Source organism: Aptenodytes patagonicus, chromosome 2 (genome assembly GCF_965638725.1).
Source record: "Aptenodytes patagonicus chromosome 2, bAptPat1.pri.cur, whole genome shotgun sequence".
Lineage (NCBI taxonomy): Eukaryota > Metazoa > Chordata > Aves > Sphenisciformes > Spheniscidae > Aptenodytes > Aptenodytes patagonicus.
In genome coordinates, this window is record NC_134950.1 from 42304031 (window position 1) to 42320575 (window position 16545).

The 16545-nt window shown below is 38.6% G+C and overlaps 1 protein-coding gene across 2 annotated transcripts in view; it reads left to right on the forward strand.

Moving 5' to 3' along the window:
• TOX (thymocyte selection associated high mobility group box) overlaps window positions 1-16545 on the forward strand; it is a 228757-nt gene that overhangs the window by 128413 nt on the left and 83799 nt on the right. For both annotated transcript variants that reach the window (XM_076329664.1, XM_076329663.1), the window contains exon 3: window positions 6055-6297. In XM_076329664.1, the coding sequence (XP_076185779.1) occupies window positions 6055-6297 (243 nt within the window). The remainder of the gene's footprint in view (window positions 1-6054; window positions 6298-16545) is intronic.

A 16545-nucleotide genomic window follows, 5' to 3' on the forward strand; every position in this document is an offset into this window, starting at 1 on the left:
AAAATTAATGTTTTGCTTGAGGCTTTGCCCTTTACCTAATGTAAATTAGAGAAATTGATTAACAGAATAGAAAAAAGTTATACCTTCCCCTGTAATATATTTTTGATAGCTGTTGCTTGATAAATTAGTATATTGTGTGTTTTTAAATGAATATGATTTATTGCTGTTGTCTACCATATGAAGAAACACAAAAAAATTGTTTGCAGGATCATTGACTTGAACATATCAATGGCACTGTTGGACAATTCTTGCTGAGTATTAAGATGATTTATGTAACAGACCGAAGGTTTCCACAGTAATGCATTATAGTTTCAAGCTATCAAACCTTGTTCATGCAGAGACAAAAGAAGCTGAAAAACACTTGCTTCTGAAGGTCCTCCGTTTAGAAATTAGAGATAAGGTTGATCCTATTAAAACTCTTAGAAATATCTGCTGTGAAATATGTTATCCTAACTTTCAAATGTGCATAAGGTACGTCGCTGTTTTTCCTCTTCTAATGAGCTCATTGTTTTTACATTACTCTCGATTCACAAGTATTTCAGTTATGTAACAATGTGTTCAATAATAGAAGAGGAGACAGCCTGAAGCATCTATCTTTTAAAAACTGGCATCTTTCCACAGTTCAGATGCAGAAGCCTTGGTGCAAATGAAAAATTAAGACACGCTCTACATAGTTGGCAGTACCATTCATTTCATTTAAATTAAATATCTATAGGCAAATTCCCGACTTTTAAGGAACTGTTGCTAATACCAGATTCTGTTGAGTACATGCATAGTGACTGATGCAACCACTGAGCATATGAATTAGACTTACTTAATGTATGTTGTCTTCTGTGCTGTTGGATGTTTGAATTCTTGCTGCCTCTTGTGGTCAGCCTGTTTGGGGTATCTCCTTTGGTTTCCCTTCTCTGATTACTTTTTAAAGTTCTATTAAAATTATTTTGAAACATAAGTAAGTTTTGCTGGCCAATATGCAGTCATCACTGCAGAGTACTTAAGCAAAGGGGCTTTATTTTCATTTCCTTCTTTCTCCTTACTCCCATTTCCTCAGTTCTTATGCAGCAGATTGTGCAAGCATTTCCCTTATTTTTCTGATAGCAATGAGTATCTGGGTTCATCGAAAATAAATACTAGAATTTTTTTTGTGTGTGTTATTAGCACAGCAGGATGCTTAGCCCTAATTTGAGTTACGTGTTGCTAAAGCAAAGAACTGACCTTTGACATATACCACCCACCCCCCAGTTTTGCCCCCCTTCCATAGCTTGTTGCTGGATTTGGCCAGGCTAAGTGGCATAAAAGGTAAATTGAAGGGGACCAACGAGGTCATTGTTCAGGAACGAAAGCTTGGACTTGGGTTGGACAGTGGATCAGGGTTAAGTGTTCATATCATTTTATTCTGGCAAGCTTTTCTCATAAAATTATAGGCTAAGGTGGCATAGATAATGAAGTCTTTTGATCTCAGAGTGGGCATCTCAAAGATCATCTGCTTTATGAAGTTTCCATCATTTGAGGCAGAAATGTCACAAATATTTAACCAGAAGCATAGAATATTGTCCTTTAGATTTGGGAAGACGTCCTTGATTCAAACAGCTTTTTCATATTTTTATGTCTATAAATAGCCCAAATTTAAGGATGCTCAGTTCTGAGGTTCCCACTCTGTAGCTCCCATCTGAAATATACTGAAATCTGCTTATAATAAATACAAGTGTAATGAAAATCCTCTTTATAATAAAGTAAAATTAAAGCCTGTGTCTGTTCAGTGCTATGCAGTGGGTTTAATGGTGTTACTTTGCAGAGAGCTTTCTCTCTGGAATGTAATAAAGGTCCAGGAAGTTCCACTAAACTGAAGAGCTGATAAACACCTCATGTACTCCCACAGTCATGAGATGAAAGCGAAACCACTGGCAAAGTTCCTAGCAGCTCTGTGGTAAAGTAAATAAAGCATTTACTGCTACTCTTTTTTGATTCAAAAGTGAAAAGGCGAGCTTGCTAGTATTAATGTGACCAGTAGAATGAAAAGGAGCTATTCCATGTCTTTCTGAATAGAGAAAGTCCTGCTGATAGTAAAGCCAACTATGAAGGAAAATACCCTTGGGGGGTGGGGGAAGACCCTAACCTTTCTCCCCACCCCCAAGAAAAACCTAACAGAGCTGAAGATACAGGCCACCATTTATTATTAATAAGTATGAGCTGTACTTATGAATTGTAATTGGATACGGGGAGTGTAGCCTTCCCTAATGCTTTTGATGGTAGATAACTGCTTTCATTAGAAATTCCAGATAAATGGCTTGGGTTGGAAGAAGAGATGCTCAAAGAAAGTGCAGGGGTCGGGACAGGATGATGGGAGTGGGAGCTCTTGCTGCAGGGAAAACCTCGGGCCTGGCCTTGTGCTGGAGTTCCCTTAAATGTTTTTTGGGTAACAACGCAACGTTCCAGGAGAGACCATTGCCAGCACTGGATCGGTTGCATCAAGGGGACTCCAGATGGTTCCTCAAGAAGGCTTTCCCAATGGTGAGGAGAGAGACGGCAGGATAGTAGGAGAGGGTGTTTGAAGCTTGTAGCTGCTATTGGCAGGACAAGCATATGTCCTGTTCCTCACTCCTTCCCTCCATGTGCAAGTTGCAACAGCCTTGTTTCTGGGATATGTTGGGTTTGCTGCAAATGTATATAGGATTATTTGTTTCTGATGTACCAATGTACCGAGTCATTACAAGCATCTTGAACAATGCTCCTGGACAACACAAACTGGAGTACTGTCACGTTACTGTTGAAGTAGCTTCCCTGAGGAAGTTATCTGTATGTTACATACACACATACTAATTCTGGAAATACCAGAGTGGCTGAAAAATGTTAGGTGAATAGGGTGCTCTGCAGATGCTTTCAAATATCTATCCATACCATTAGCATATGGCTTGGATTCTGCCTAGCTTTACTGAAGTAGTAAAACAGTTTATGTCTTTAAAAAAAAAAAGGAAAAAAAGAAAAGAAAAAACATTATAGGAAGTACTAGTGCTTGAATTATATGTTGTTTCGGTGAGTTATTATTGCTTTTACTACACTACTTCTATTACTTTAAGAAGCTTATTTAAGTGTAGTTGACCGTGATGTGGTAGGTGATGTGGGATCAAATACACTCTAACTGGTTCACAAGCAATAACCATGGTGTGATTTTTTTAAAATAATCAGAGAGCAACTGTCTATTTAAAATGCTTAGCAAATATATATAACATTATTATATAGTTACACACCACACAGCTTGAGTTGTGGAGTTTTATGCTACTAGTGTATTACTTCCTTTTTAATAAATGAAGCCAATGTCCTAATGGCAGTTCAATTGCTTCCACCATTCTTGAAGTGTTACTAATTAAAGACACATTTGAAACACAGCAAATCAAAGTTTAACTGAAGTAAAACCTGGACTATCCACATATGGCATGCAAAAAGGGTGTACAAATAAGACAGTAGATTTGCTGAATGCCCCCAGTGTTAATGGTGTAGGCACACCCAGCCTGTCAATATTTGGTTTAGGAATATTTGCTTTTAGTAGCGAATGTAAGTTGAAGTCCCTTCTTCTTGTTAAAGAAGTGGTGAGAGAATACTGTAGATCCTTGTCCTACTCTTGCTTAAGGAAAGTAGGAGGGCAGGTCTCTCTTCCTCCTGTAGAAGGTGTTGAGACATCTCAGTTCAGCAAAGATGCAGCACAAGGTATTTTCACTGTAGGACAGTGAGAGAGAGAGAGAAAACAAATGTTGAGTTAACACTTCTTTGTACCTGCAAAATCATGGATGAGAAAACTCTTTTGAGGCCATCAGTCTTTTGGGACAGTAGCAAAGACAGTGTTGAACACAAGATGTCCTCTTTTCACAGCTCTTGAGTCCCTCCTGGTAGCTGTAGGTGTCATGGATCCAAGCTCACCAGGATTACAGTAACCAAATCTAAGTGTACTTGTGTGGGATAGTGCTGGTCCAGAATAGCATTATGGGTGTTGTCCCTCCCTTCATTTCTGTTCCTCGCTGCTTTGTTATTGTGGTGTTAGACCTTAAGCTCACTTTAGACACCTTTCTTTTCATCATCAATTTAATATAATAGTAATTAGCAAATAGGTAGTGTATACAGTGTCCATAATACTTTTATCTGGTTTTGCACAGTTTATACATTGTGATTGAGTAAATATGACATGTTCTTTTTGTCATGGGTAAGTCTCCTCTCCATTTAGTGAGGGTCTATTTTTACTGTATGTATTTCCTCTCTTGAAGATGTCTCCGCTGATGGCTACATCATGGCTTCTAAAAGCAGGGGCAAGTATGACTTACCAATGGCAATAGACTCACACCAACTTCCCATTAAGGAGAGGGCAGGGGCAAGGGGAGAGCAAACTCCTGTGCTGGAGATGAGAAACACAGCTGGAAAGCATAGGCAGAATCAAAGTCCTCATGCATAAGGATGGCGATATCACTGCCAGACCTTTTCCTCTCCCTGTCCTGTTGTTTTCATTCTTTGGGATTTTACTTTGGCCTTTGCAGTCTAGCCTTCCTGTTCTATTTCATACTAAGATATTTGGTAACAGGTGTAAACCTTGTTGGGAAACAAGCAAAGCAACCAAAACCATGACAATGTGCCCTCGAGTAGGTTATTCTGTGTTCAGCAGCTCACTGAAAACATGTAACACTCTTTGTTGTTGGTCTGATTTAAGTTTTTATATCCACGCTCGTACAGAGGAGAGTAACCGCAGGCATCAGGGAGGACACTATTACTATGATGACTAATGAAAAACCCCTTTGTTTATAATTGGGCATTGATTCTTCCCTTGCCCTTCTGCATGAATTCATGCACCATACTGTCCTCCATTTGCAAACTCATATATGGGGGAAAACTTTTTCTTCTAATAGCTGCTTTTTAAAATTGTGGCCTCCTTTTCATCTTTTCTGAAGACACTTTGCAGGAGCAGAACATATTTAAATCCTTGCATTTCCAGAATTAACAAAAGCAGCACTCAGAGCAGGGCTGCGTTGCCGCAGAGGGACAGGAAGGGTGGAACTAGTGCTATAAACCTCGTGACTGTGGGCGTGGGATGTGCAAAGACTGATCACTTGCAAAGGAGATGAGAACTGTGGCTGTTCTCAGAAAAGCAGAGCAGGCTTTCAGGCTGAACCACTGCAGCTGACCCCTTTAACTCTTGATTTGGATCATGTATCTAACCCTGCTCACCTTTTTCCTTTAAGAAATATAAGCATACCCATCCCTATCCCTCAAATGAGCCTACCTGCTGTACAAAGAATATAGATAAATAATAGCAATTATCCACCTTGGTGCATTACTCTGACTTTGCCTGTGGCTTTTCCTTGGATGAGATTGAGTCGGATGACTTAATGGCAGCAGACAACAAATGACTAAACAGTTGCTTTGTGGATTAACTAATTTAGATGACTGACAAAATGTATGTATCATTGAGTTTATAGATTAAGAATGGAAAAACCAGTGTTTTTGAGATACCATAAATGTATTTTTGTAAACACAAAGTATATTCATACAATGTACTACTTCTGTATTCATTTGGTTTTTTTTTGTAGCAGAACAAATGCATGGTTCTCCTGTAAGCCTAAAAGCGGTATCTTTCTTCTTCACTATATAGTTCTTGATCTGAGTAGCAGGGAGCCTTATGAACCATTTTGAGCCAATGTCAATTTTATAAATTGCATTCCCTTTTCCACAATTCCCATGAAAAAGGTATTCAGCTAGATGAACACTCTTGGAAAATTTTAATAGGACCCTTGAAATCTGAATTCAGCTTGTTTAAAAAAAATCTCTTTCTAATGGAAGCTGTGAAAGTATCAGAGATTCTTATGCCTTAGAGGCAATTTTTCTTCCATACATAATGGTGAAACTCCACTGTTATAATAGATGAGTGTTTAAAATATTCTCTTTGTTAAATTGAAGCTCCTGCTTAGAAGTATGCGAGTTGGGCTCTTTTTGTTTGTTTTGTGTGACTTTTATTATTATTCTTGATCAGTATTCATATGATTTTCATAGCACTTTCCGTATTTTTTTTTCCAGTCTTTTCCTGGCCCAAGTCTTGAAAGTGAAGATTTTAACATACCTCCTATAACTCCTCCGTCATTGCCTGACCACTCCCTGGTGCACTTGAATGAGATAGAGTCTGGGTACCACTCTCTGTGTCATCCCATGAACCACAACGGCCTCCTTCCATTCCACCCACAAAACATGGATCTACCCGAAATTACAGTTTCCAACATGCTTGGCCAAGACGGGGCACTGCTTTCCAATTCCCTCTCTGTGGTAAGCATTTTTAGTCTTTCCCTCTGTACTACTTTAAGTTACGAAATTGTGGAAATACAGACCTGCTTGAAATCCTCTGATGGGCCAGCTCCTGCACCACTCAAGTCATGGAGCGAGCTGGCCTGACTCTGGGTTTTACATCGCACTCCCTATGTCAAATCCTTCCCCCACCGGAGGCGGTGGAGGTTTTACAGCTGAGTTCCTCAAAGCCAGGATGTTACCCGCTGTCTTGAGTAGAATTACTCCTGCTTTACATGGATGTAAATAATGAAAAAAGGAGGCTCCAGGCTTTGACTTCCACTGGAGCAGGGTTTGGATCCAGATGGCCGTTGTTCTGTGTTTGTCTGACGAGCCTCTTTCCATTCTCATTTGCATGTGCTGAGAGATGCACAAAAATTTAATATCCCCTTTCTTGTTTACCGCAGGTTTGGAAAACAACAAATGTTATTTCTGATTCCAGGCCAAATCTTATAGCCTTTTTACAGTTCCCAGTCCTTAGCCAGCCAGAATCCAATTGAAATGACTGGACGATTTGCTTATAAAGTCTGTCAGATAGTCATTATGGTTGTAATCGTGGGAAGCCTGATATTATAAATCACTTCTTTGAATGTTAAATTGCTTGCAACAACTGCAGAGCTACTTTACATGTTACATTTTCAAGTGGGCTCTACGAATAATTAGTATACTTCTTGCATAGCAGCTCCAGACAAGACCGTTTTACGGAAGAGGGCATTATTTCATGTCTATGTACAATTCTAAGTCAAAGAGTTAAAAAACCCATGGAAGAGGATGGGGCCTGGCGTTGTGTGGGGCTCACTGGACTTCAGGCACTCTGCGAGGTGGGCTGCCCAGAAACTGCAGATCCAGACAGCTGAGGTTAAGGATCTGCCATTCCTAGAGATCCAAGTGTCTGGGCTTCTCACTGGACGATCAGAGGCTTAGGGTACCATGTCCCAGCTGGGATGGTCTGCACTTAAGGACTGAGACTGTTTAGGCTTCCAGCTTGCTAGCTCCCCATCACATTACCTAAAAAAAAAAAAAAACAAAACAAAAAACCAGCCCTGGGAGCCTGAGAGCTGAGGCAGCATATGGAGGTTTGTGGGCTGAGCGATCTAGGCTCAGCTCCCCATCAGCCCCTCAGACTAACAGCCCAAGAGCCAGCGGCTGGGGGGCCGTGGTGGCCAGAAAACAGTTAGTTTACAACAAAAATCTGCCTTGTCACAGAGCTTCATTGCAACTAAATTAAAATAAAGCTGCCTTGATTTTGAGGAGCTCTGCATTCCCTCTGAGGATGTCCAATGAGCTGCAGGGGGGCTAGTCTTGGCTTCTTAGGGGCTGCTTAGCTGTTGTTGATTTACTAGGATGCTGCACGCTTTGTGTTTGAGGTCAGAATATGACCCCAGGCTTATGTTCAATAATGGAAGGAGAGGGGGAGAGGCAGATTTTCAGATTTAGAGAAATATAAATATACTTCGTGGAAATGTTTTGAATTTTGCTTCCATTTCTACAAAGCTAATGGCATGCATTAAAGAGCATGAGCTAAATCTTGTGTGGGGTTCTGAGAATCAGATGTATGAAAGGACTTGAAAAAGTAAGAGAACCGCTTGGCACTCCAGTCAAGACAAGCAGTACTTCATTGAATTGACCTCTTTTGAGCCATGGCTATGGCTCAAAACTACGCATTCTTTTAAGCTCTGATGTTCCACATTAACCTCTTGCAACAAGCTCTGAACAAAGGGCCTTGAGAGTTTGTAGATCATCACAGTGAATTATTGCATCGAGGGCAAATACAAAAAAAGCTGAATAATATAACTAGGCAATTTTGCTATTGGGACTTAGTGCAGATCAGAAAAAATGAAAATCAGACCTCAAGAAAATACGTGCTAAATTTTATCAGTCATTTCTGAGGATTCGTTCAATAAATAAAACATGATCCTTGAAGCATCATGGGCTAAGTCAGCTGTTTTCCCTAACTTGCATGCCCTTCGCGCACAAGAGGGCCTTTTAACTAGCAATAGTTTTAACTCAAACTGGCTTGTCTGTTAAGGGGATTAAGCTACATCTCACGTTAGTACAACTGGTAGGATGTTAACATCACAATTTTGTACGGTTCGAACACTGTTTAGCAGTATAGTTGCTCTGATTTGAATTTGATAATTTGAGAGGAATTAGCTTGAGGGAGATAATTTAAGTTAATTCTCCAGTGAATTCAGTGCCTTCTTCAGTGAACAGAATGGCCCCATTGTCCTTTTGGCTTTCCATTGATGAAGAAAGACAGAGGATTTTGTAGAGTTAGCATTCTTTACTTAGCTTTGAAGGTCTTCTTTATAATCCAGAACCTTGTACATTTTTTTCTCCAGTATGACTCTTTTCTCTTGCTATTACTCATCTCTAAGTTTCCTTTTTACTATCTCATCAAACTCTGATCCATTTAACAAGTACTTGCCTAAATCACTTTTATATTGCCTCACATCGAAAATAATGTATAAGTTTCTCCAATCTATCTAAACCCTTGGTGCCATATAGTTTCTGGTATATGAACTACCGCTTAGTGTATTTGGAAACCATGTATCTCGCTTCATTTTTCAGGGCACTAATGAGTATTTTTAGAAAAATTATTCTTAGAAATGAATCTGTTGACTGTTCTCTATCCCTAATTAATTTTACATCTTCAGCAAATTTTGCTTATATTGGGACAAATTCAGCTGCAGTGCAATGTGCCTCTGATTGAATTTGGTCTATTTGTTTTTTTTACTTTCAACATCCTTCCCTTCAGCCAGTTTTTAACCCATGTTGGTATTTTAGCAATAGTACCTTCCTTTTTGTCTGTGTTAGAACTAGTGAGTGGTTTTCAGTTGGTGTTTTTATAGACAAAGCCTTAATCAATGCTAGCCAAACAAGAGAAAGGAAACACAGTGAGCTCAGAAACAAAGTAGGAAAATAGCTTGTACACTTACTGTAGCATTTTTCTTTCATCTCAGCTACCAGGTGTTTTCAGATGAGGATTTCCATGATTTTGGACAGATTGAAAATCGAGGATGTACTCCTCTTAAAAATCCTTCAAAACTCCCCCCATTAGAAGTCCCGGTTTCATACTGTGCAGCACTCCCTCCAAGCTGCAGATGAAATCCCTTTGAGTAAGGATTGCAGGATTTGCCCCAAGCTCTGTAAGAATTCTCCTCTGTGGAAGTGCTTAAACACACACAATAAAAGCCCACTACCAGCTCAGTGAATTCTTATTAGGGATCAGCTTCTTACAGATTTTTTACACTGTGGGAATTCTTTCTGAAAAATTTTACAATGCTGGGAGATGAAAATTTCCCATTGCCATTTACTGTGTCTGATACTTAAATTTGGAATTAGCCTTCTTTGAAGTTTTTTTGATTGATTGGACTTCCTATTGCACCCCCGCTACTTTAATAAAAAAATAAAATCACTAAAATTTCTCATTATTCTGCTGTCAGTGCATATAGTGGCTTCTATGTTTGTGTATTTCTGTTTTCTGCTTAGGTGACATACAGGCATATACACACATGCACACGCTCACTAATTTATACTGTGCTGTCACATACAGATTTCTTTAGATGCTCATTATATCTGGATATTGGGGGTTCAGAAGCCTACAGAATTTGTGCAGAATGTGACGCATGGTCCAGCCCCAGCAAGGTCAGCCGCATGTGGGAGCTCTCTAAAGCCCTCCTTCAAAATGGACATGACTTCTATTCCTGCTTCTTAAGTGGATCCAATTAGATACAGATAGAGCTGTTTAGTGAAGATGTACTGATGGTCTGTAGGCATATTTGTTCCTACATAACGGAATAGGGATCCCCTCCTGATTTGCTACAGTTGAAGGTAGCCCCATGTAGGTTTGGTTCAGTTGCAGTTGGGGCTTGACCTGCCAGCACTTCTCTGTTTGCATGAATTTTCCTGAAATATTCCAAGGACCACAAGAAATACCCTTCTAACATTTGCAAACAAATGCATGTATATACCATCCCTATGAGAATGTGTGTTTATCTGTAAAAATGCTTTTGGATGTGTTCTATAAAATGAGTTTTACTGTGTGTTCATTTTATCAACAAAATTGTAGACATTTCGGCTTCTTTAGTATATCCTATAGATGATTGCTTTTTTCCCCAAGAAACCCGGGTTAAAAAATCACAGTGCTGTTTTTACATAGAGGAAAAAAGACCTATTTTTGGAATGCTTTAATTTGTAATCTTGTGCTGATCTTTTTGAAAATGTGGCTCATGATGGTATACTATAGAAAATTTACAAGAAAGAAATAAAAGATATTTTAGTTTCTTGAAATGCTTCAAATTTCTGGGTTTGAAGTTTAAAGTGGAAAAGATGTTAAAAGGCAATAAAATCAGGGGATTTATTTCCCAAATGCTCCACTTGTGCTGGCAACAAAAGCCAGCATAATGTATATACTTAGGTTTATTGTCATTTTTAGTATACAGTCAAGACACACTTTGAATTCAAAGGCTACTGTACAACTGTTTTGACAACCACCACATCAGTAGGTAATGTGCAGGACATATGAAACTGGAGCAAAAATGTTTCTTTAGGTCTATAGGGAGTGCAGTACATCAATGAATTCAGATATATTAGAGCAGCATGAATTTCTAATATGTTGTTCTTATGGAAAAGACCACTGGCATATTGAATAATGCTGCTTTCAAAGCAGAGCAGAAAATGTGATTACAGACAATTTCATTGCTGTTTTTAAAATAAATATTTTCAAAATCTTGAGGTATTTTATTTCATGTAATGCATAAAATATGTAACAGTGGACTAGAGCTAAAGATCTTCTAGGACACCGAAGAGTAGATGATGTCAGCTATAATTATTCAGATGTGGAATAATAGAAGCATTAGTTTAAAATAAAATGCATGTCACAAAGGCCCATGTCCTTATATTAAAAAAAAGGCAATAAAAAGCTTTTTTTTTTTTGCACACTTTGACAGAAGAATAAAGGCAATGAATAATTATTTAACATTATGCCCCAATTCATCAAAGCCTGAAAAATTACATTATACTTTTTCATGAATTATATTTTTTAGATATGCAGCCCATGAGAGAGTAATATCTTAAACAAAATGTGGCACTGTATAACAGTGAAGAAAGCAGACAGCTACTTTTTTTTTCATTTTTCATCTCAGGTAGAATGAAACTAGTATTTCTTATTCACAGTACAGTTGCTAATAAATCCAATACAGGAGATTGTTGTTGTTGTAGCTGGGATGTATTTAAGAGATTCTGTTTTACCAGTTTCATACATATTAGTTTAAATCCAGTATTCATGACTCATCTTGAGGCTAGACCTATACGGCTGATTTTATTTTGGCACCTTTAAGCGTTAGTTCAAACTACTGAGTCAAACAGAAATTTTTTATTTCTGATGAACAAGTTGAATACTTTCATAACAAAACAAAAGATTTGCCCCTTCTAACCTAAGCGTTGAGATTTGAATCATGCTTGGATACCTTTTTCTAGCTTGTATTGCATGCCAGTGGTAGAAGATACTTTTAGTCTCTGGTGAATACTTCACATTTGTGTCTCATTACCAGGCTCTGGTCTTCAGTTTACATCAAAATTTACTGTTATGCTACACAGACCTGCTGCTACCCCAAATTTTATTGCAGTGATTTATTGCCATCAGAATCACCAAATCATAAAGCTAAGGTCATGGAACACCTTGTGTTAAAGTATTTTTTTTTTCTCTTATTAAGCAACTTTGTATTCTTGCAGGATATCTTTCTTTTCCGTTTTTGGTTTGTTTTTTTTTTTAAACCCATATTTTACAAGCTGGATTTGCTCACTGATATAAGCCTTGTGTGGCAAAAGGTTACAGTAGTTAGTGTGTGTTTTTTCAAACAGCCTAACTATAGGGATGCACAGCCAAATCTTCAGCTGATGTCAGCCGGCATAACTTTATTGTCTTCAGTAGAATTATGATGATTTATTCCATCCAGGGCTCTGGGACATCATGTTTATCTTTCCTTACTTCTGATGTCTGCTCCACTCTTTTGGCATCAGAAAGACAACAGGAAGGATATGTAGAGGAGCTGATTAAGATGTAACTTGATCAAGGTTTTATAAATACCTGCATATTGCATATCTGCTAGTAGAAGGCTCTCCACCGTGCTACAAAGAAGCATTAAAACATCCGATGTCTAGAAATTACAGCTGTATAAAATCAGACTGGAAACAAATCATGCATTTTTAACAGTGATAGAGATTTACCATTTAGATAATGTACTATGGGAGGTGGTTGGTTCTCTGTACCTAAGGATTGAAATAAAGATGGGGCATCTCTCAAAAAGACGTGCTCTATCTAGGACTGGTCTAATAACCCCCCACCACAGCGGGGTGCCTAGAACCTTCCTGTGGGTCACATTGTCCCTCGGGGGCTCCCAGCAGTAAACATTAGTCCATGCATACATGGTAGGGGGAACATCGCTGGTAGCACCTCAACTGGTAGCACCTCTACTGGTAGCACCTCAACTGGTAGCACCTCTACAGTTTTTCCCTCACAAGAGAAAATCAGCAGAGTGGAAGAAAGCACCCTGTGGGTGCAGGCTACCGATGGACCCCACCTTCTCGAGGTCAACTAGTATTAGAATTGCTGCGAGAATATTTGTGGCTGTTGTTTTTCATGAACTTTGCTTTTTTTTTGGTCTTAAAGTATCTGGTAAAGCTATACTTTCTGTCTGTAAGTGCTAAGAACTTACCTTAAAGATGGAGAAAGTAAATATTTGCTCATTACTGTAGGAAAATATTTGTACACAAATGACCAGAACTCTTTTTAGAATAATTCCAGGTCTCATTTTTTAAATTACCAATGAAGCTGTTGATTTACTGTCAATTGGGAAATACAGCATTCTGCTTATCTGAGCGTGGTTGTTGAGACTCCATGTGGCTCACATGTTTCACAAATTCAGTAGGAAAACAATTTCAGTATAATTTCAAGAAGGAATAACAAGGTGGCATATTTTATTTTTTAAAACAACCTTCTGTAGAAAATGCTTTGGTGAACTTTTTTCACAACAGCTACCTCATTGTCTGATAGGAATTTATCTGCTACATAAAAAAGGAAGAAAAAAAAAGTGTAGCAGTATTAATTATTGTTTCTTAGACTTTAACCAGATAGGCACAGGCTAAGACATGATGAATGTGACACAGAGAGAAAGCCTTCAGTTGCGGTTGGTAGATTATACAACACCTCACATGTAAAATACTCACAGGAGTGATTAATGCATAAGCAGCATCATAGCTGCAAGTGTCAAACAAAACAGATAATAGAGTATGTAAATAGAGAAAACATAACTCAGAAAATGTCAGAAATTCAGGGGTTTCAGCAGCAGAGATTGTTGACTTTAATCTGCTGCTTTTAACATCGCATGTAGTTGTCGAGAACAGCAAGATAACGAAAGGTTTCTGAAGACTCAGTCTTTGGCAAAAAAATCTTAGTGATCTTAAGGCCTGTAGATGGAATAGAAGTGAAATGTCTATCTCAAAAACTATGAAGATGCTTTTGTGAAGACAAAAAGGAAGGAGAAGCCCACAGTGCAGATGAAAGGGAGAGTTTTGTGCATCAGGTAGAGTAGCCTCTCCTTCCACCTCTTACATTATTTAAATGCATGCATTTACATTCCTTGAAACTCAAAAGCAGTTGAGAAGACTGCACACCCTTCATGGATTTGTACTGCATTCATCATCTTATCCCATCTTGTTCAGGGAGTAGAAAGATATGTTGTGTGGACAAAACCAGTCCCACTATGGCATGCACTGTCTTAACTCAAGCTGCCATTTACATGCTGGAAGTTCAGATGTGCTGCATGACTCTGCTGAAGGCTGGGACACCAGCAACCCAGAGCTTCATGATGGTGTCACCTGCTAGAACAGGGTGTGAATTGTCCTCGTCTAGTCTTGCCTATGTAGAGTCAAAGATATTTAGCAAAATTTTTAATTCAATGTGGGAGAAAAAACCACATTCTTGGCTTTCTTGATTTTTCTGAGTTGAAGGAATTTAAAAGGTCCAATTAATAGTCTCACAGGTTTTTTATCTGTTTTAATGATACTTTAAGTATCATTGTTTCACTGACTTTTTGCAGCAGGAAGTATATTTCTGAGGGAAGAAAAAATCCTACTTGGTAGTGTTTTGAGATTTGGAGAAATAATCATCAGTAAAAAATAACTCATTTCTTATTTTTATCCCTTGTTCTTTCTCAAGGCAATTAAGACATGCTTAAAGTATAAGGATGTCTACTCCTCCCCTGGTCCTTTCAATAACATAAAGGTTCATTTTAGCTTGATGTCTGCCTCTCTATTTCTCCCCTCCCCCCCTTCATTTATACAAAGTCTGTACAGTTGCACTATGTAAATGCCCTTTCTCATGTTGGGATTCCCTGGGGACAGCGTGTAAACCCCTAACCTCCACTGCTAATGTAATGCTGTACTTCAGCCACATGTATGCAGCTTAGGAACTTATCTCTGTAGCCTCACTCACACACCTTTGAACTGCATTTATGGCAGGTTATACATGCTGCCGCCTCTATATTTGGACAATAAGGATATGAAAATGAATGTTCCTAATTCATTTTCTGTGCATATCACGGATGGATACAGTTACAAAAAAGGACTTAAAGTATGTAGCGGCAGCAAGGAGCCTTATGGAGTGAGGAACATCTCTAAGGCATGCTTGTGCATATCTTTCAGTTACAAAACCCACAAAAATGAACCCTTTCCATCCGAAGTCAGGTGAACAATGGCATTACAGTTTATCTTACATACTATCAGTGCGTACCCAACATTCCTATTTCAACTACCCTGCGGGGAAGGAAAAGAGACAAAGGAGATGTTACAGGTAGTGACGTGGCACTCCGTGTGCCTGCCCTGACCTGGAGATGATGCAGACTGCAGTGCTCAGGGTACATACATGCATATACATGTATACATGGATACGCATGCATACATACGTATGAACATATATGTGTATGTAAGTATGTATCACACTGTTAATGACTGAAGCCCTCTGCTGGAAAGGGAATGTAAAAGACAGGATGTAGCATCTGCAACGTCCCCCTTCTCCCCAGATTGTGGATCCACATTATATGTTAAACAGAGACTGCAACTAGAGCCAAATTATTGAAGTTGATGCAACCGATTTAATCAATGTACTGCACATGGCTGCATCACAGAAATTTTTTACCAAATCCCTGGGTTATGAGTGAGGTTGCAGTGCCTGACAGTTAGTAACTTTAATAATAGGTACCTTTGCTATTTGAGTTAATAAAGGAAGTAGCCTAGTTGCTAAAGTGAGACATGGCATACCTAATGGATGACAAGATGAGGCTAATCCATATCCCATCTTTGAAATTCCACCTCCTGACAGTGGTGATATAGGGATACAAGTGCCTTCACTTCATCCTTACAAAAGTTATCTAAACTGAAAAAACGTTTGAAATTAGATGTTCTGGTCCTTTAGCAAAAAGGCCCTGTGCGTGGAGGATTTACAGGATCAGGCCCTTGATGAGAATGCAACGAGATGGGACTTCCTTCTAATACACTTTAAGATTACCTTCATTCACACATAAAGAATTTCAGAGATTAACTCAGTAACTAAGCTTCAGTTTCCTACACATGCCCTAATACTCAAGTGTGGGATCTCAGTTTAATGAATTTTATTACACTTCCCTTTCTTATGAAGTAGCATAAAAAGTGTTTAGTGCAATAGGCTTAGTGCTGATCTGGATATTAAGTGCAGCTTAAGTTGCCTGACAGAAAGTATACAGTGTAAAATAACCACTGGCAAAACTTTTAAAAGTTATTTTTTCTAGAAAAAATAAACCACAGCATTTGAAAAATAATGCCAGTGGCACTCTGTTCTTCTGCAGCGCCTTTCTTGTGTGTTGAAGTGCTCTGTAGTCACTAATTAGCTAAGAAGGTAATGTACTAATAACAGTACAAATAGGTATTTGCAATATCAGTCCCTCATATCTGTCAAGTACTAAATTGTAGAATAGAATGTATTTACATTTACTTTATTAAAAACCCAATAATATGTAATGCACGGTATACAAATACAGATGAGTCGCAAGTTGAAAAAGGCTGAAAGAGACAGATCTTAAGGGAGAGGAAGAAGATGACTCTACATTGTGGGACCCATAATAACGAAAGTATTACCAGGAGCTGATTTCATGTCTGATGATCAGTAACACAAAGGTGGGCAGCAGTGTGGTG